This window comes from Balaenoptera physalus (genome assembly GCF_965194825.1).
Source record: "Balaenoptera physalus genome assembly, chromosome: 7".
In the NCBI taxonomy this organism is placed as follows: domain Eukaryota; kingdom Metazoa; phylum Chordata; class Mammalia; order Artiodactyla; family Balaenopteridae; genus Balaenoptera; species Balaenoptera physalus.
The window spans coordinates 114,613,697-114,633,742 of record NC_138886.1 but is presented as its reverse complement, the minus strand read 5'-3'; the positions used below and the strand labels follow the sequence as shown (position 1 = coordinate 114,633,742).

General features: G+C 47.0%; 3 protein-coding genes across 5 annotated transcripts in view; 1 reads left to right on the top strand and 2 right to left on the bottom strand.

Annotated features, from left to right (window-relative positions):
- LOC309664046 (serine protease 55-like) overlaps nucleotides 1-10,151 on the bottom strand; it is a 47,318-nt gene extending 37,167 nt beyond the window's left edge. Inside the window, exons 1-2 of one of the 2 annotated variants that reach the window (XM_082469005.1) lie at nucleotides 10,047-10,151; nucleotides 8,136-8,217 (exon numbers count right to left, since the gene is read on the bottom strand). In XM_082469005.1, coding sequence (XP_082325131.1) covers nucleotides 8,136-8,217; nucleotides 10,047-10,070 — 106 coding nt within the window. In that variant the 5' untranslated portion in view covers nucleotides 10,071-10,151. Of the gene's footprint in view, nucleotides 1-8,135; nucleotides 8,218-9,927 lie in introns of both variants that reach the window. The other variant, XM_082469004.1, reaches the window with a different exon arrangement.
- On the top strand, nucleotides 10,076-15,796 carry LOC309664322 (serine protease 52-like; the record flags this gene model as incomplete). The annotated part of the gene is made up of 4 exons (XM_082469503.1): nucleotides 10,076-10,173; nucleotides 10,776-11,188; nucleotides 12,487-12,668; nucleotides 15,390-15,796. 4 exons carry the CDS (start codon nucleotides 10,076-10,078, stop codon nucleotides 15,657-15,659), a joined length of 963 nt encoding a protein of 320 aa, XP_082325629.1. The 3' UTR covers nucleotides 15,660-15,796.
- Nucleotides 15,797-18,081: 2,285 nt separating this feature from the next.
- Nucleotides 18,082-20,046, bottom strand: part of MSRA (methionine sulfoxide reductase A) — a 377,340-nt gene continuing 375,375 nt past the window's right edge. For both annotated transcript variants that reach the window (XM_082469048.1, XM_082469050.1), the window contains exon 6: nucleotides 18,082-18,852. In XM_082469048.1, coding sequence (XP_082325174.1) covers nucleotides 18,688-18,852 — 165 coding nt within the window. In that variant the 3' untranslated portion in view covers nucleotides 18,082-18,687. The remainder of the gene's footprint in view (nucleotides 18,853-20,046) is intronic.

Sequence of the window (20,046 nt, the reverse complement as noted above, 5' to 3'; positions counted from 1 at the left end):
GCTGCAGCCTCCCCGCCCCCTCCTGCCCTGCCATCCCCTCTCACCGCAGCCGGGCGCGCATCCCCTCAGGGACCCCAGCCTCCCCCGGGCAGCCGGGGAGCCACACGGCCCTGCTGCTTCCCCTGGAAACAGGGTGGCTTCACACAGACCCACAGGGCCCAAACCAGGGCTCCCGACACCCACGGGGGCAGAGGTGGTGTAGAGGGTAGAGCATAACTTACAGTCAGAACCAAACCCAATCAAACCCAACCCGGATTTCAGACCCCAGCGCCCTGGGGCCCACGAAGGGAGATGGTTGCCCAGAATAACCCAGCAGGGAAGTGGCCGAGCCCGGGCCCCAAGGACCACTGCACACCCCCAGCCACGTGTCTGCCCCTCCCATCCTGACCTCCTGGCCCTCCTCCTTCCCAGGATCCCTGCGCTTCGGGTCCTGATGGCGCCTTTCCCTCCACAGGTTCTGTCAGAGCACGGCTTTGGCCTGATCACCACCGACATCCGGGAGGGACAGACTTTCTACTACGCAGAGGATTACCACCAGCAGTACCTGAGCAAGATCCCCAACGGGTACTGCGGCCTCGGGGGCACCGGAGTGTCCTGCCCGCTGGGTATTTATTATGGACCCAGAATTCACATGTTGGAACCCTATCCCCCAGTGTGACTATTTGTTGATGGGGCCACTAAGGAAGAAATTAAGGTTAAATGAGGTCATAGCTTGGGGCCCTGATCCTATAGGATTAGTGTCCTTACACGAAGGCATAGCAGAGTGGTCTCTCTCCCTCCGTGAACCTGCACTGAGGCCGTAAGAGGACACAGTGAAAAGGCAGCGTTCTGCAAACCGGGAAGAGAGGCCTCACGGGGAACCGGGTAGGCCGTCACCTTGATCTTGGACTTTCAACCTCCAGAACTGTGAGAAAATAAATTTTTGTTGCGTAAGCCAGCAGTCTATGGTATTTTGTTATGGCAGCCTGAGCAGACTAAGCCAGAATTAAAAAGGAATCTCTCCCCAAGTGGTCAGCCCTTGAGATCACAACAAAAACACTTTCGACAAAGCAGGCAATTCTTTTGTGGTTCACAGTGGCTTTTTGAAGTGCACAAAGGCATTTTTTAAAAGTCTGGTTTTTGACATATAATTTAAATTTAGTAAATTACCTTTTTAAGGGGTATGGTTTCATGAATTCTGACAAGTGCAAGATGGTTATGTAACCACCACCACAGTCAAGACACAGAACTTTTCACCACCCTAGAAAGTTCCCCGGTGCCCCTTGGAACCCATCCCCCTTCCCCAAGTCCCAGCCCCTGGCGACAACTGATGTGCTGTCTCTGCCTGTCTGTGCATCATACTGAAGGTAGCAGTTATCCAGCTTCTTCAACTCAGCAGAAGGCACTGGCGGTTCATGGTTATAGCATGTGGTCTGCAGTCAGTGGTCTGCTCCTTTCTATTGCTGAGGACTATTGCTGTTGTCTGGATGGACCACCGGCTATCCACTCAACTGACAGACATGTAGGGTGTTAGTTTTTAGTACTTATGGATAAAAAACACCATAAACATTGTGTACGGGTCTTGGTGTGGACATGTGTCTTCATGCAATGGTATTTTGATAAAAATGTGAATTCATGCACATATGTGCTGGGAGACTTGGGGATTCTTTGGGATCTGAATGATAGATCATGCATATGCTGTGTTATCCTGTTCAGAACTCTGAGGCCAGCCATGGAAGCCACGTGGTTAAGCCTGGTGACCTTGGGAATTCTTTATCTATGCCCTGTTCCACCTCATGTGAACACGTGCCCTCCAGGGCCCCAAAGTTTGCAAACACTTATAGCTGCAATGAAATGTTTCTCTCTGCTGAGCTCAAATTCATGTTGTTTTCTAAAGAACAGAGATAAGGAGGCTGTGTCTCCCATTTCAGGCCTCCTCCTGGCAGAGAAAAGATATGTTAGGTTGATGAATTCTAATGCTTTGCTTATAGCTATGAGATGGGTAGTAAATGCTTGTTATGTTAAAACTCCACATCCAATAACATGAACTAACTTCCTAATATTTCATCTGCTTTTCGCTTATTCCGATAGGATATCCCCAAGAGCTTTAAAAATAAATTGTAAAGCCTTAAAAGAGCTAGGGAAAGAAAAAGTCCCATAGTCATTTCCCCTAAAATGGAAGTCCATTATGTATAGAATTTTGGAAAACATGTACACCTACAGCTCTTGCCAATCTTTAGTAATAATACTTGTTCTCCACACACCTGTTGCGTCCATGGTGATTTCTCATGAGAATATTTCTGTGGCTGTATAGTGGGGAAGACTGTATTCAGAGTCGAACTTTATTTAATAAATTGGCCTGCCTACTGCTCAATCTTGCACATTATTCCAACTCAACATTTTAGTTTGAACTATTCGAATTTGCCAGTATTAGACCATTTTTGAGCTACTAAACCAGCAACTCTATATGGTTTAACTTAAAACTTCCTACAGTTCCCATACCTTTGCACACATTTTCTGCCCACCTAGAATGCTGTATTAGTTCTCTAGGGCTGCCATAACAAAGTGCCACAAACTGGGTCGTTCAGAACAACAGAAAGTTACTGCCTGGAGTTCTGCAGGCCAGAAGTCCAAAATCAAGGTGTTGGCAGGGCCGTGCCCCCTCGGAAGGGAGGGATCTGTTCTAGACCTCTCTCCCAGCTTCTGGCAGTTCCTTGCCTTGTGGCAGCATAACTCCAATCTCCACATGGCGCTCTCCCTGTGTGCGTTTATGTATCCAAATTTTCCCCTCTTGTAAGGACACCAGTCACAATGGACTGGGGCAACCCTGTTCCAGTATGACCTCATCTTAATTAATTACATCAGCAATGACCCTGTTTCCAAATAAGGTCACATGTTGAGGTACTAGAGGTTAAGACTTCAACAGATGAATTTGGGGAGGACACCATTCAACCCGTAACATATGCCTTCTGGCCCCTCCCTAACATCATCTCTCTCAGTGGATTGACTCAGCCCAGACAGGGCTTATTTCTTCCTCTAGAGAATTTTCCCTGGTGTCCTCTTTCCCCACCCACCACACACCTGTGCTCCCCCCACACTGGGTTGGGTGCCCCTCTGCAGCTCCCAGTGACACACTTGTCCCAGTGTATTAAGGTGGTGTCTCTGCTCACATGTCTCTCCCAGATTCTAGGAGACAGAGAACAAATATTGTTTATCTCTGCATCATTCTCCAAGACTGGCGTATAGAAAATGCTCTGTAAAGTGCTAGGTCACCTAGTGGACGAACAAATGAATGAAATATATGAACAAAAGCCACCCTGCAGCCCATCTATGCATGGGTTCTGTACTTTATGCATGTCCTATTCATAGAAACGGCTGGTCAATGTGCCTTCCTTTTTTGGAAGACATGAAATTGGCAGAGAATTAAAATCATGGGCTTGGTATTTGCCAGGTCCTAGATACACGCACTATCTCACTAATCCAACAATATATTGATGGAAATATTATGATTATCCCCATTTTACAGATGAGGAAACTGAGGCTCAAAGTTCAGGTCCCACTGGTGATGTGAGCTCTCTGCTGGAGGACTCTTGAGTCTGTGCTCACTCCGCTGTATCACCTGACTTGTTTGGCAGCAGCCTCAGGTCCCTTCTCCTGAGGAAGGCCTTCAACTCTTTTTTCCTGATGCATTAGTGGGTCTGAGATGCCCTGATCTGCAGGAGCCCAACTGGTGTGGAGCCCTCCCGCCCCACTGCCTCTGTCCCCGCTTCCACACTGGCCTCCACGTCCCAGAGGGCTGGCTCGTGGAATCATCAGGTCCTGGTCCAGGAGGCCCCCTGGCTGCCTTGTCTGGACTGTGCTGGCTCCACCCAGTGCCCTATTGTGACCTGGGCGTCAGGTTGGGCTGTGAGACTGCAGGCACAGAGAGCGAGGCCCTGACTCGGTCCTTCTGAATTGAATATGCGCAGTCTCACCTGAAGCTCCTCCATCGACTTGAGTAAAGACCAGGGCCGATGACAGGACGGAGGGACGGAAGAGCGGTGTTTCTGTTGCCAGTCGCCCTGCTGCTGCCCTGGTCTCACAGCAGCCTGGCACGTAGGTCTCTCATGGTGTTCTTGGGTCTGTGCCTCTCCGGGGCTCTCTCTCCTCGGCGGCCGGGAGAATCACTTGGGGAGCTTGTTCAAAAGGTCAAGTTCTAGGATGCTGATTCTGTAGTACTGGGTGGGATCTGAGGAACTGCACTTTTAATAAGGCCCCTCCAGTGAATCTGATGCCGGGGCCCCTGGACCAGACTTTCAGATCATTGCTCCCCATGCACTCCCAACTTTAAAGTTACATGTGGAGAAGCCGTGTGTGCGTGTGTATGTGTGTGTGTTTGTGTATTTCACATCTACGTTAGGTACCAGAGTTTTCCAGAGTGAAGGGCCAATGTAAGTAAACCGTTTGAGAGGGGTAACTAGCTGTCCATCTGGAGATGTTAACTAGCCGTGTCCTGCAGCTTTAAGGCCCTGTGTCATCAGAAAAAGGAATTTCTCTGCTGCTTTCTCTTTGAAAACATCCTGAAGGATCATGTAGAGCCTAACTGGTCTAAACATAAATAATATAACTGTAAGGAAGGCAGCGTCTTAATACCTACTATGGATTCATCTCCCTGAGTCCGGAGAATTCATGGAGCCTCGTGCTATGCTGTCAATTTGCTGGTTGACAGATATCAAACCTCTATCACGTGCTGGGAGCTGTTTTAGGAGAGAGATGTTTTATGTCAGAGAATGACATATTCAATTCCTACCCTTAAGCAGTTTTGCTATCTAGCGAGGGGAGGGAAGTATTAAACATAGAAATGAATAAATAAGTAAGTTAATTCCAGTTCCTGTTAAATGGTATGAAGCAGATGAAACAGGCTAACGCGATGGGAGGTCTGCAGGTGGGAGTTGAGACTGTTCTAAGAGGTGGTCATGGAAAGCCTTCCTGAGATGACAAGACTTGGGTTGAGACCCACCTGATGAGAAGGAGACATATTTCCAAGCAGAAGTGACAGCAAGTGCAAAGGCCCTGAGACTGAGTGCGCCGGGTATGTTTTAGAGGCAGACAGGCCAGTAAAGTTGGGGCAGAGTGAATGGGAAGGGGCCACTGGAGAAAGACGGGCTCGTAAAGGCACAGTGAGGACTCTGGATTTTATTCTGGTTACAGTGGGAAGCCATCAGAGAGTGAGGAATGAGAGGTGCTTGAGAAAACACTCTGGCTGCTTCAGAGGATAGACTGTGTAGGAGTGGGGATGCAAGAGGGGAAGGAGGGGGACGAGTTAGCGGGCAGGACAGGATGATGGCCTGGATGGGTTTATAGCAGGGCGGATGGAGAGGATGGCTGGTGAAGGACATTGTTTGGTAAAGTTGATGGAACTGACCGATGCACTGCTCGTGGGGAGTGAGGGAAAGAGGAGACGTCAAGGATAACTCTTGCCTAAGCAAACAGACGGGTGTGGTACCATCCATAGAACTGTGGAAGGCTTACAAGAAAGATGTGGAGTGGGGTCAGGCTCCATAGTTCAGTTTGGGCCACGTCAAGTTTGAGGCACCTCTGAGACGTTCTTGTGAGATATTGAGTAGGGCAGTTGGTTAATGGGTTGGGAGCTCAGTGGAGAGGCCTGAGAGGGTAAACGTGAGAGCCCCCAAATAAAGATGATATTTGAAGTCTGGCTAGGATGAGATACTCTAGCCAACGTGCATAGAGAAAGAAGTGGTCTGAGCATTAAGCCGTGAGTATTGGAAGAGGAGGTGGATTTGGCAGAAAAGTATGAGAAGGAATGGCCACTGATGCAGGAAGACGACCAGCAGGTACTTCCTCCCACTGAAATGTTGCCCAGAGATGACCCCAGATTGAACCAAAAGTCCTGGGCAAAACTCAGACTTCTTTCTCCTTGGTCCAAACTAGAATGAAACCAAATGTCATCCTTCTAAATCGATGTGACATGAAAAAATAGGCATTAGACTGTGTTAATACTTATCTTTGTATTAAAGATGAGGATATTGAGGCACAGAGAGGTTAAATCAGTGGCTCCAAGTCACACAGCTAGCCAATGGGGCCAACTCAGAACTTCTGACTCCCAATCTCACTCCTTCCCTCTTCACCAGCTGCCCTGCCAGCTAGGAAATTTCCAGGCTAAAACCAGTGCCTTCTGCAGACTTGAGTGGTTTCTCCAGTCATGCTTCTCTTTCTCTCATGGTGACCAATATATTGAAAGGGTCTTTTGGGGCAAAAAGAATTTCTGAGACACCCTGATGGTGCAGGCAAAGAGAAAACACTCAACTAAAAAGCTGAGATGAGACCTCCCTGTCTTAATTTGTTTGGTCACATCTCTGGGTCTGGATCAACCAGTCACTTGGCAAAAATCTACAGTCTGCAGTGATTTCATTCCAGTGGGATTTGCAAGGGAAGATCTCCGAACTCCCCCACCAGGAGTTTGCTCTGTAGTGCTGGCGGACCCAAGACTTCATTTGGTTTTTTATCTACAGACTATATAAACCCCTTAGGCTCCCAGGAACTCTCATAAGATTCACAACCATGGGTCTCTTATTTTTCCAGGCCAGCCCCAATTCTAATTTTCAACAAAGTTGAGCCATTGAGCATGTAAAAATATAGAAGAACTTTTGGACTTGCATAAGACTTTTCACGTAAATACATTCACGTTTCAGTCTGCATGACCACTGGCAGCCTGACATCAATATCAATACAGCATTTAAACTGTTGTACTGAAAATCACATACCTCTTAAGGAAAAATTCAGAATAAGGAAGCTAAAGTTTGCTTCAGTGTTTATATATAAGAATTTTAATAAAAATAGTTATGTTTTATATTAATGTAATTTAAGTAAAAATGTTTCCCCCTCGTCATTTTCAACTGTAAAAGTAGAGTATTTTAGAACTGGGAAAAACCTTAGAGATGATTTTATTGAGTCCCCTCATTTTAAGGTGAGAAAATTGAAGAACCTAGAGGTAGCCTATTCCACTATAGAGAATTCAATGAAGTGCATTTTTATATTGAAAAATATACAAATTCCCTGGACTCCCAGGGACTCCCCTAAATTAACCACAGGCCCCAGATTGTCCAGGTCACCCTCAATTCTGTGTAACGTCCAACAAAGTGGAATGTAAAAGTACGGCAGAATTTTTATACTGTAAGATCTTTTCATGCCAACATATGCTTTTCACCCACTGACACTGGATCTGAGCAAGTCTGATACCACGTCTTTAAGAAAACCCTGCAGAAGTCTGAAGGCCCGTCCTTTTATGTTCCCTATAATAAGGCTTCCCAATATGCTAGTTACTCACCTCCGAACACGCTCCATTTGTTAACGCTATTCTTACACCTCGAGCCCCCAGACCAACGACCATCAAATGCTACAGTCTAGGAAGTGGAGGGCTTATCGGTCAGGTCATCTCATCAGCATCTTGTGGTTGATATTTTCATATGAAAAACTTCCAAGTCAAAGCTCCTCTCACAACCTCGAGTTTGGGATCTATTATTTTTTTTGACTGGAGTTGCAAGACTTTATTTCTAGTCCTTGTTGAGTTCAGTATTGATGGTTCATGCCCAGGATGCAGATGTGATCAGATAGTTTTCAATCTCTATTCTGTAATCTATTAAATATTAGTTCTTGCTCAGTTTTGTGTCATGCATTATCATGCACTTTTTTCCCCAAGTGTAAGACGACTTTTTACCCATTTAAGTTTTAAAGGCATCTGTTAGTACCAGTTTGGCTTGGTATCCTACTGCCGCTCCAACACCTCCGAACCATCAGCAGAAACTGCTAACAGATCTTGCTTTCTCTTTCTCTTTGTTCTCTTTTGAACATCTTGTTCTACACAGAGGATGGCAGACTGCCACTGCCCACCAATCAGATAGCTCTCCAGGTGAAACCTTCTTCCCACCTCACTCAGAAAGCCTCCCTTCCAGGATACAGTCAATGATCAATGCTTTAGATATAATATCTCAACCAGTTTGATGTTCGCCTTAGAGAGAAATCATCCAAACCGCATACCATCATTTTAGCCAAATAAGATTCTCAAAGAACTGAGTGGATGATTTGTCGAAATATAGACATACCATGCAAGCTACGAGCAAGATGAATAAACAACTGGCCTTTAGAACCAGACATACCTGGCCGAAAAATCCCCATCTGTCTCTCGTAAGCTGAACGGTCTTGAGCAATCACGTGATCTCTCCAAGATTGTTTCCTCATCTGTAAAATGGGGATACTAAACCATGGCTCAGAGGTTTGCTGGCATTATTAAGTGTCTCTCACACACACAACTCAGAGACTGACTCATGGTAGGTGCTCAGTAAGTGGCTATCATTATACAGCAAAAAGATTAATATATGGGGCTTTTAAATTATTAATCCAATTTGACTACTAATCATTGGTAATTTTGTTTAAGTTTTCACAAATTATTATTTTAATTAAGTATTTAAAAAATTTTCCAGAGATCCAACGTTGTTTTATTGTATATTAAGCCCAAGATTCCCTTGTTGGCTCTGAAAATTCAACCTTTTCATCTGAGATTGGGCTGCAGGTTCCTTACAGTGTGTGGTCTTCCTTGACAGGAGCAATGGGAATCCCTCATAGAGGCTACAATTTAGCGGGGGAAGGAGACTTTAACAGTTTCACAAATGCTTCGTCACCGTTGTTAGTGTCCTGCGGGGAAGGTGGGGTGTTGAGTAAGAAAGTTATACTGAGGGCAGCTGGTGTAATCTTAAAAGGCAAGGAAGGAGCTAAGATATGAGGGATACACAGGAATTAAACAGGCAAAGAGGAGCGAGACAGATGAGGGAGGAGCCTCTCTTTCTGGCAGGAGCACGGGGAAGACCCCCGAGGTAGGAAGCAGCAGAGCACTTCCGGGGAGCTGAAGGGCCAGGGAGGTCGGAGGAGAGAAACCCAAAGGCAGAGATGAGAGGCAGCAGTGGTGGTGCCGACGTGCAAAGGTGGCGGTAAAACGTGTAGTGATGAGCGGTGTGATTGATGGTGACGTGTGGTGGGGACACACATGGCGGCGAGGTTGTGTGGTGATGGCACCATGTGTGCTGCAGAGACGGTTTGAATAGATCCACCTCTCAGATTAGACTCTTCTGTGAAATATTATGAACGTCATGGACTTTTCTCCCCAGGTATAAGTATGGTTAACACTTAGGCAGTTTGCCCAGTGGTTATGAGGACAGACTCCAGAGCCAGACTGCCTAGGTTCAAATCTTAGCTTAGTCATTTATTAGCTGTTGGTCGTGGCCAGTTGTCCTAATCTTAAACTTGCCTTTGTGGTCTACCCTTTAAAATGAGATGATGAAAATTTCAACTATCTTGTGAGGTTTGTACGAGAATTAAATTAATTAATTTAGACAAAACAGAATGGTGCCTGGCAAATAGTAAGCATTCAACATTCTAGATTTTATGATGTTTATTGTTTCCCATTACTCAGATGATGTTGGAAACCCATTAGAAGCTGTCAAAACAATCCTATCACATAGGAAATGCCAAAATTTTAATTTCTCTCAAGGTGCAATTGGGATTACCTTTAGAATTAAAATTGGGTGAAACACGGTGGTGCCATAAATCACAATAGAAAATGCAGGAAAGGAATCAGTTGGGAAAGGAGGGGCTGGGCAATTTCCCTTGGGCTTCCCTACTAGGGTGCAAGAGCAAGATCCGGCCCCAGGGCTTGTGGCTGTGTGCCCCTCCCCACAGGCCCTCAGACGGAGACCCTTCCAAGAAGCCCAACTATGGTGAAGGCACCCAAAAGTACAATTTCATAATTGCGGTGCCCTTGGTAGGCATGGAGGGTATTGTTTTTGTTTGGTGGATCTCCCATCTGGTAGTAAACTGGCTGAGCCACTGCTGTCTGTGTGCTGGTGGGGGGTGAGAAAGGGGCATCATACTTAAGTGTCTTCCAAGCCAACCAGCCTTGACTGTTGGGCTCTGGGTCTCTCCTCCCTCTTCCTTCTTTCTGCTCTTAGTGAAATGTGGCCAAAGAATAAACAGTTCTGAGAAGTCAGAAGCTTTGGATATCATAGGCGGGGTACCTGCAGACACTGTAGATTTCCCATGGCAGATGCGTGTCCTTGACAGTGGGAATCATCTCTGTGGGGGATCGATCCTCAGTGAGTGGTGGGTTCTAACCGCAGCCCATTGCTTCAAAAACAAAAATAAGTAAGTGTTGCAGATAGAATTTTTTTTTTTCAAACCAGTGTGGTAGAATATTTGCCCCGACATGCCTATTATTCACGTTCATCAGCCATAAAACAAAATACCAGGAGGTAGACACCTGTGTTAAATATCACACTTTGCAGGTGGAAAGAAACCGTTCTCCTCCTAGGGTGTTGCACAGCTTGCTGTGTGGGATGTACACTGCAGAGCAAATGTTCCTTGGGCTTCTCAGCATTTTGCTAAGTGCATGTAGTCCTGGCCCAAACTCCTGGAGAGTCCTTTCCTAAGCATTTGCTCTCACTCAGGGAGAAAGTGGGCTGACAGAGATCACGGAGTTGGGGAAATCAGAGAAGGATTAGGCCCCGAGGGCAGGCTGCCAGGCCTGGCTGCATGGCGGAAGGTGCTGTCTGAGTCCCAGTCTACAAAATAGTTTTGCAAAACTTCCAAGGTGTCTGTGATATAGCCAGTCAGCTTTTCTTGCAAATCAAGGTCAAGTCCCTCAATTACTCATGCCATAGTATGGCTTCGCAGACATTTGCTGATGAAATTTACAAGTGAATTTGCCCAAGCGAAAAGCCATCAGGGTAAGAGCTGGTTGGCCAGAGGGCAGGCTGGGCACTCAGGCCAGCCTCCTCCTCCCTGGTTCCGTGTCAAGTGCAGAGCCGCAGATGCTCTCAGGATCGCAGTCTCACACGAGTGCAGTTATTTTCCCCTAAGGCTCACCTTTCACCCTCCCACCACTTACCTATTTTCTCTTTCTTTTGTTTTGGAATAAGATCTACCTTGGAGGTCGTACATGGTAAAGGAAATCCTGACACCGAGAACTTGACAAAGATAAAAGTGGACAAGATAATTACTCACTATTATTTTGACAGCTGGTTCTACACTAATGACATTGCTTTGCTGTTGCTCAAATCCCCACTGAACTTGGGTGTCAAGAAGGTACCCATCTGCCTTTCAGAGGTCACTGACATAGAGAGATGGAGAAACTGCTGGGTGACTGGATGGGGCACTACTAGTAAGTTACTATAGCCCAGCGGGGAGTGGGGGTGGCACCTTGGCTGAGGTCTGCAATGAGAAGCAAAGTCTGGAGGCTCTGCTGGCCTTAGGAGGTCTGCCTCGTGGACCTGGGCGCTTCCGGTTCTCAGTTAAAGTCCCACGATGACCCTGTTGCTCAGTCCACGTGGGAGCCACATCCTCCCTGGGCGCGTGGAGCAAGCTTTAGGTCCACATTGTGAAACAGGAACCCTAAACAGGGCCCCAGGGAAAACCCAGGCAGAAGTGTTCAGTCTTCAGGGTGACCTGGAGGAAGGTGGAAGGACATACCAATGGGAAAAGGGGCTGGGCTCCGGGAAGTCCACGCCAGTGTCAGTCAGAGCAGCTCCGTTCCAACTGACGGGGCCAGTTCCGCCCCCTGTGATAAAGGGCTCTGTGGCTAAAATCTCTGAAAACCACAGATCCAGGCCAAGGAGGAGGGGATAAACCGAATGTAAATTTGTCCTTCTAGAGTCAACCTGTAACCTACTCCTGCCGGTTTGCCCAGCCAGCCCACAGAATGGTGTCCTCTTGTCTTCCTTCTTGGTGAACGTGACTTTCCCCATAATCAACAGAGCAGGAAAAGTCACATTCCACTCGGTGCTGCCCTTCCAAGGAGGCACCCAAATGGCTCTACATGGAGTCCCACGTGGTCCCAAAACTCAGAGCTGTGTTAGATTCCTCCTTGGGAATTGCCCTTAGAAGCTTTTCAATAGCTTCAAAAACAAGGCCACCTTCTTAACTTAAGAGTTCCTCATGCTTCATTTACCTCATTTTCTTTGAAACTCCTCTATGATTCAGGCAGTGTTGTAGGCTCCGGGGATTCAGCAACATACAAAGAGGAACACATCCCCATCTTCGGAAGTGGACATTCTAGGAGTTGGGCTCAGCTAGAGCCCACAGGCAGTGAACTCCTCAAGGACCCCGACACGAGCTTCAAGCCCATCTTTTTGTGCCGTGGGTCCCAGGACAGAACTTGTCATTGTGGGAACTCTTTACATCCTCATGGATTTGAATGAAAGTCCTTTTTAGGACCCTAGCTGGAACCTGGCACCCTCGGCAGGGTGAGAAAATGGTTCACTGAGGCTAAAAGCCAGTACAGACCCAGTGCTAGGAGCTCTTGATTCAGAGAGGGTGGGCTCAAGAGTCTCCCGGACACCCCTCCTACCCCCTCCTCACCCAGTCCAAATTTGGGTCATTGCCGCGGCCACAGAGCAGTTCCCTTGTTGTTGAGGTGAAAAGACATGATGTGGGTGGGTCCTCCAAAGGGACCACGTTGAGCTCAGGGTCCTCTCCCCATCTGCTTCTTCTTTGGGTCAGTTCCTAAGCGAAGTACGGAAACAGCGCTCCGGAAAGTCAACATCCAGCTGATCGAGTGGGAAACATGCTTCCACACGATGCCTCTGCTCACCAAGAGCATGCTGTGCGCCGGGGACCTTCAAGGTGGGAAGGACACCTGCCAGGTAACATAGCTTCTCCATGGCCTGGAGAGGGGCTGCCCCAGAAAGCTGGCCCAGTGCCAGGCTACCTGGCTGCCCTCTTTCTCCTCTGGATAAGAGGTGCATTAAAACAACAGAAACGTGTTCTCTCCCAGAGACCAGAAGTCCAAAATCAAGGCATCGGCAGGGCTACGCTCCCTCTGGAGGGTCTAGGGGAGGATCCTTCCTTGCCTTTTCCGGCGTCTGGTGGTCGCGGGCAACCCTGGGCGCTCCTTAGCCTGTAGGTGCAGCCCTCCAATCGGTGCCTCCATCTTCACAGGCCTTCCCCCCTGTATGCGTGTGTCTCCTCTGCTCTCTCTTCTTATAGGGATACCAGTTATTGGAGTAGGGCCCATGCTAATCCCGTAGGACTTCATCTTAATGGAACTAATTACATCTGCACAGATCGTATTTCCAAGTAAGGTCGAATTCTGAGGTTCCAGGTGGACGTGAATTTGGGAGGGATGCTCTGTAACCAAAGGCAGGCCGTGCAGGCCACCGGTTAGGGCTGCGGGCTCCCTTAGCTTCCCTCCCAGCTCCTCTACTCACTGCCTGGAGTCCCCTCTGTGCCTGTGCCTTTTCAGATTTCCCCATCTGTAAAATGGGACTACTAAGAGTCCTCTTAGGACTGCTGTGAAGATAAAATGAGTCAATGCACAAAAGCATTTAGAGGAGCATGGCGCAGAGGAGGGTCATGGTAAACACTACGAATATTGTTTTCTCCATCATCATCTCTTACATCTGTTCAGTGCTCAGTAGCATACAAACTGCTTCCACAAATACGTCAAACTAGCTCTAGGAAGCAGGTCTATTTTAGATGGGAATAGGAGGACCAGGAAAGCTGACAGCCTTGCGGAGGACACACCAACAAGGTAAATTACAGACCCCGAGTTCCAACCAAGGCGCGCTAACTTCAGGGGTGAGAGCCATCTTTTGGGTTCCAATAGAGACAGGGCTCCAAATCCAGCAGCCCACCACGGCCCCGCCCAGATGTGCCTGGTTTACCAACCACAAAAATGGTGGGAGCTGCCAGTGAGTACAGGCTTGCTCTATATTAGGGCCAGGCATAGTGCTTTATAGGTGTCATTTGCTTACCTTCACACCGTGGTCCTGCAGGAAAGGTACAGTCATCACCAGCACCAAAACGAGCCTCAAAATGCTGAAGAAAAATTTCACATTCTCTCAACTAAGTATTCACCCTGGGATCTGAACCAAGGTCTGTTTGGCTCCAGAAATTTAAATTCTTAACTGTACATCTTTCAAATAGATCCCCTCATCCTTAGAGAAGCGAGTGTAATTCTTCATTTTAAAGAAAGGTCATGGGAATTTCCAATGACTTCAAAGAACTGGATGAAGAACAGTTTGGTTCAAAGGAAGCTGATGGGCACAGCAATTTGTTCATGATAACAATCTGGTTTAAAAAAACCCAAATAAACCCATATCCTATTTGGGGGGCGTTGTTGTTTGTTTTGTATTTAGATTTTTGGCATATTATTAAATGGTGCTTCTTTCTGACTCTTCTATGTGTTACTTAATATTTTCAAAAATAGATCTTTGTAAGCTGTGAGACACTATGTACCGCCTGATCCTATTTCTGTAAAATAATAATGACGTGTACGTATTTGCATACATGAGGATGTGGAAAGTTACATTTGGCTAAAGAGTTGCCTCTGCATGGTTGAAATTAGAAATGCTGTTTATTTCACTTATTTATTTCAGTACACAGTAAAGAAAATTCCAGGGGTATAACAGTGAAGAGGAAGTTTACCTCTTACAATTGTTCTCCTGTTCACTCCCCAGAGGAACAATGTTAACTGTATCTTACCTGAAAATTCTTCTTATACACAATCGTGTGTGTGTGCTTATATTTACTTATATAATTATGGACATTCTTCATGTTCTTTTTCCATATCCCAGTTTTCTGATTTTTGTTGTTGTTGTTTTTTCTGATTTTTTGATGAAGATACATTATTCTTTTTTATTTGAAGATACATTATTCTTTAATAGAAAATTTTAAATGGTCCAAAAGGTTTGGGGGCATGAAAGGTAGTGCATTCCTTCATTTTCATGTCAATGACGTCTGCTCCACCTGTGCTTATTTGGCAATCTCTTTCATGATGCTTTAAAATTTGTAAATTGTTTAAAATTTGATGTTTTGAACCACAATCTAACATTTTGACACAATTTTTGTACTTTTTGCGTTCTGTATATACAGTCTGTATGCCTGCTGCCTTCAACCAATGACCTAGTATAAAGCATAATGGCTTTTGGGTTTCAGTTTTTACTTTTTGCTATCGTGAACAACACAGAAAGAGCAAAATGAGGTCTTTCTGGGGAAATTGAAAGAATTCTGAAAAACAAAAAAGTGCTTAGAGGCAGAACGGATTAGAAAACCACTCCTTGGTATATCAGAATGATATGTCACTGGATGTTGATGATGATGGTGACGATGGATATTTATTTTTTGACCAAATTGTCATTCATCACCATTGCTTTTGACCAAACTGTTCGCTCCCTTTTCTGACCGTCACAGAGCTGGGAGTATAGGCATGTTGTTGGAGAGCTGAACCAAAAGTAGAAACATCCGCCCGTCCTCCAATGACACCATAAGTGCTTTGTGCCTCGTGCCAGGCGCCCACCCCTCAATAGGCTGTAAGAGCAACTTGCCACCATCCCTTCCACTCCCAAACAACTCTTCTCTCCTAGGGTGACAGTGGGGGGCCTCTGGTTTGCCAGAAAAAACCCAGCACAAGCAAATGGTACCAGCTGGGCATTGTCAGCTGGGGAGTGGGCTGTGGCCGGAAGAAACTGCCCGGAGTATACACGAAGGTGTCTAGTTACCTGTCATGGATTGAGAAGGAGACCAAGCTGTCAAAAAGGCCCTACAAGCATGAACCGGACTCCGGGGACAGTTTGCTTCTATCGCCCTGGGCCATCTTGTTACTGTATTTTGTGATGTTTCTATTATCCCCGTGATTAAACACTGCATTGCCTCACAACCAAGTGTCCTTCTCAGTCTGTGGAGTAAGGTCAAGGGTGGGGTGCAGGTTGCAAGGAGGGATTCTCATACGAAATAGCTGTGCCTGAAATAATCATATACTTATAGAAGTGCTTAAAATATACCTGGGACGCACTCAAAGGCCTATGGTTCCCCTGGGACTCAGAGGCAGGTCACCAACTTCAGCTTGAGGCCTCTCCAAAGGTTTGGATGGAGCATCTTTCCACAGGGGCGGGGTATGCCAAGGATCTCTGAAACAGAAGGCCTATTCTCTTCCTCTCTCACAAGCAGGTATCTTCCACAGCTTCTTTCATTTTCCATTTCTTTTGCTCCTGCAATGAGAAACATTCCAGCTCCTCGATTCCCCTTCATTTGTAAGCTCATCCCTGAGACCTGCAGACTTGGTCCCTAGAAAGGTCCTTGTTCTTTACCTTCCTTTGCTTCTACCTGGTTCAGAGCCCCAGTAAATGCTGCTTTTGGCTCTCAGAGACCATGAGTAACAGTGCTGAGATCCAGGATCAGGAAATCACTGACGTAGAAATGTCCTAGAGATGAGGTGCGAAAGAAACACACGGCTTACTGGTTTTGTTGTTGTTGTTGTTATTGAGTTGTATGAGCTATTTGTGTATTTTGGAAATTACGCCCTTGTCGGTCCAATCAAAAAATGGGCAGAAGACCTAAATAGATACGTCTCCAAAGAAGACATACAGATGGCCAACAGGCACGTGAAATGACGCTCAACATCACTAATTCTTAGAGAAATGCAAATCAAAACTACAATGGGGTATGACCTCACACCAGTCAGAATGGCCATCATTAAAAAGTTTACAAATAACAAACCCTGGAGAGGGTGTGGAGAAAAGGGAAGCCTCCCACACTGCTGGTGGGAGTGTAAATTGATACAGCCGCTATGGAAAACAGTATGGAGGTTCCTCGAAAAACTAAAAATAGAACTACCATGTGACCCTGCAATCCCACTCCTGGGCATATGTCTGGAGAAATCTCTAATTCGAAAAGATGCATGCACCCCTATGTTCATAGCAGCACTATTCACAATAGCCAAGACATGGAAGCGACCTAAATGTCCATCAACTGATGAATAGATAAAGAAGATGTCGGGGGGGGGGGTCTGTGTGTGTGTGTGTGTATGTGTGTATATATATATATATATATATATATATATATATATATATATATATATATGTATATATATATATAAATATTACTCAGCCATAAAAAAATGAAATAATGCCATTTGCAACAGCATGGATGGGCCTAGAAATGACCATACTAAGTGAAGTAAATCAGAAAGAGAAAGACAAATACCATATGATATCACTTACATGCGGAATCTAAAATATGGCACAAATGAACTTATTTACAAAACAGAAACAGACTCACAGACATAGAGAACAAACTTAACGGTTACCAAAGGGAAAGGGGGTGGGGGAGGGATAAATTAGAATAAAATTTTTTAATCCTATTAACATGTCCTTAGAAGACTCTGCATGGTCTGGCTCTTCCTACCTCTCTGAGATACTTCTCCCCAATACCTTCCTCATTCACACTATTCCAGCCCCACTGGCCTTTCTGTTTCTCAAACACCACAAAATCCCCCCTGTCTTGGGCCATTTATACTTCCTGGTCCTTGTAGTTGGAAAGCTTTTCCTTCAAGCACCACAGTGGGGATGCCGACAGCGATTAGGGATAGCTACTCCACTTAAGTATTCTTGATGCGTTTAGGGCACAGCAGAATTCCAAGAGGGAAAAGAAAGAAATGGGCTATATCCAGGGGGAACCATGTCTTATTTCTTAGTCCATCTCCTGCCCCCAGAGCTCTGCTCTCCTCTCCCAACTTGTGTGTCCGTTTCTCCTTTGCATCATTCAGATCATTCGGTTCTCAACTTACGTGTCACCACCTCACGGACCTCACCGCTTCACCACCTCCCCTGACCAGCGTGGCTAACACAGCTCTGAATACAACTCCACAGCACCCAGACACAACTTAACATCTTACCCTATTCACCATCTTCCTATCATTTCTCAGGACCAGCAATTATCTTACTTATTCATGGGTTTACTTGTTTATTGTGTACTTCCCCCACCCCTGGTCTTGAATATAAAGACTCTTAAGGGCAGGGATTCCATGTGTCTGTTCTCTAGAATAGCCCCTGATGTGATGGTTGTAATAGGCGTGTTGAAAACAGCTATTATTACTAAAGTTGCAAGGAGCTAGAGGTGGATCTGTTTTCTAAAGATTTCAATCAGATTTCCCATTTGGGGGAAAATAATTCTTAAGACTTTTTCCCTCACAAGCTCTTTGAGAGCTCTAAAATTTATCTTACAATACTTAGAAATATCCTACCTAAACAAGTAACAGACAGATGAGATATCAGACAGTTTGTATTATTAGACTGTAGACTTTTATTAGAACAAGCATTTCTCATAGCTGTGAGCAAAGCGTTAAAATTCATCAAGCTAACTCACATCTTTTCTCTGCCACGAGGAGGGCCGAAAAGAGTGAGAAAGCCCTTTACACAAATATAGGATCAGCTGAGCAAAGTATTTCAGTGAACGACTCATTGTGGCTACAAATGTTTGCAGATTTGAAGGCACTGGAGGGCAGGAGGGCTTGCGAGGTGGGACAGAGCACAGATAAAGGATGCCCTATCCCCCCCGACAACCTCCCAGCTTGGTTCCCTAGCATCCACGGCAGGCACCCAGGCACAAGAAGGGTGAACACTGATTATTCATTATTCTCATTCAGACACCAAATGATCCAAAAGATTTCACACCTCTCCTCCCACCATAACTTATTAGAAGATAAATTACACGTTATCAACCTGCCACTGCACTTCCTGTAAATTATACCTCAATAAACCAGATTTTTATGAATGCCTTTGTGTACTTCAAAAAGCAACTGATGTGAATGAACCACAAAAGAACTGCCCGATTTGTTGGAAGCATTTTTGCTGTGACCTCAAGGGCTGACCATGTGGGAAGAAATTACTTTTTAATTCCCAGCGGGCAGGACACTCCGGTGCCCCCGAGGCCGCAGTACCCGTTGGGGATCTTGCTCAGGTACTGCTGGTGGTAATCCTCCGCGTAGTAGAAAGTCTGTCCCTCCCGGATGTCGGTGGTGATCAGGCCAAAGCCGTGCTCTGACAGAACCTGTGGAGGGAAAGGCGCCATCAGGACCCGAAGCGCAGGGATCCTGGGAAGGAGGAGGGCCAGGAGGTCAGGATGGGAGGGGAGACACGTGGCTGGGGGTGTGCAGTGGTCCTTGGGGCCCGGGCTCGGCCACTTCCCTGCTGGGTTATTCTGGGCAACCATCTCCCTTCGTGGGCCCCAGGGCGCTGGGGTCTGAAATCCGGGTTGGGTTTGATTGGGTTTGGTTCTGACTGTAAGTTATGCTCTACCCTCTACACCACCTCTGCCCCCGTGGGTGTCGGGAGCCCTGGTTTGGGCCCTGTGGGTCTGTGTGAAGCCACCCTGTTTCCAGGGGAAGCAGCAGGGCCGTGTGGCTCCCCGGCTGCCCTGGGGCGGCTGGGGTCCCTGAGGGGATGCGCGCCCGGCTGCGGTGAGAGGGGATGGCAGGGCAGGAGGGGGCGGGGAGGCTGCAGCCACACCCAGTGCCGACCCCTCTGCCCCCTCACAGGCTGGACGGAGGGTCCCCCTCGCCGGCTGTGGCTCTGGGCAGCAGGGACCCTGCCAGGATGCCCTGGAGGGCAGGGGCCACCTGGGGTCCGGGCTCTGCCACTCCAGCCTGGAGCCTCTGGGCAGTGAGGGCAGGGGAGGACGTGGCCTGAGGGCCTGGTCGGCTCCTCACCGCCCTCTGTGACCCAGTTTAAGGCCCGGTGGCATCTGCTGCCAGGCAAGGAACACATGTAAACACCAGTGGGGGAGGAGAGCGGAGCTATTTGGGGCAGGAGACGGATGAAGAACTAGTCACTGTTCCCCGTGGATCTTAGCCCGTTTCCTTTCCCTTTTGGGTTTCAGCTGTGCCCTAATTCTTTCCCGGTACAGGCTGCTCGGGGTATCTGAGCGCAAGGCCGCAGAGACTCGACCCGGGTTCACTGATTCCATTTTGGACAGGGGTGCGCGGCTGAGCCCCAACTTGTGTTTTCATGACGGAACTGACCAGGCTCTGACCGTCGTTGGTCCATTTAAGATGAAGTCCTCAAATCGGCACAGCACAGGGAATCCAATTTAATACTCAGCACGAGTCACTGATTTTCCCTGAGAACCTTCACCTTCTTCCTGAATCTCCTCCCAGCCCTCTGAGCCAGAATGAGGTTGACTGCGGATCTGACGCCAGGCAGGCCCAGGAGGGGTAAAGGAAGGATCCTCACTAAGGCGGGCGGG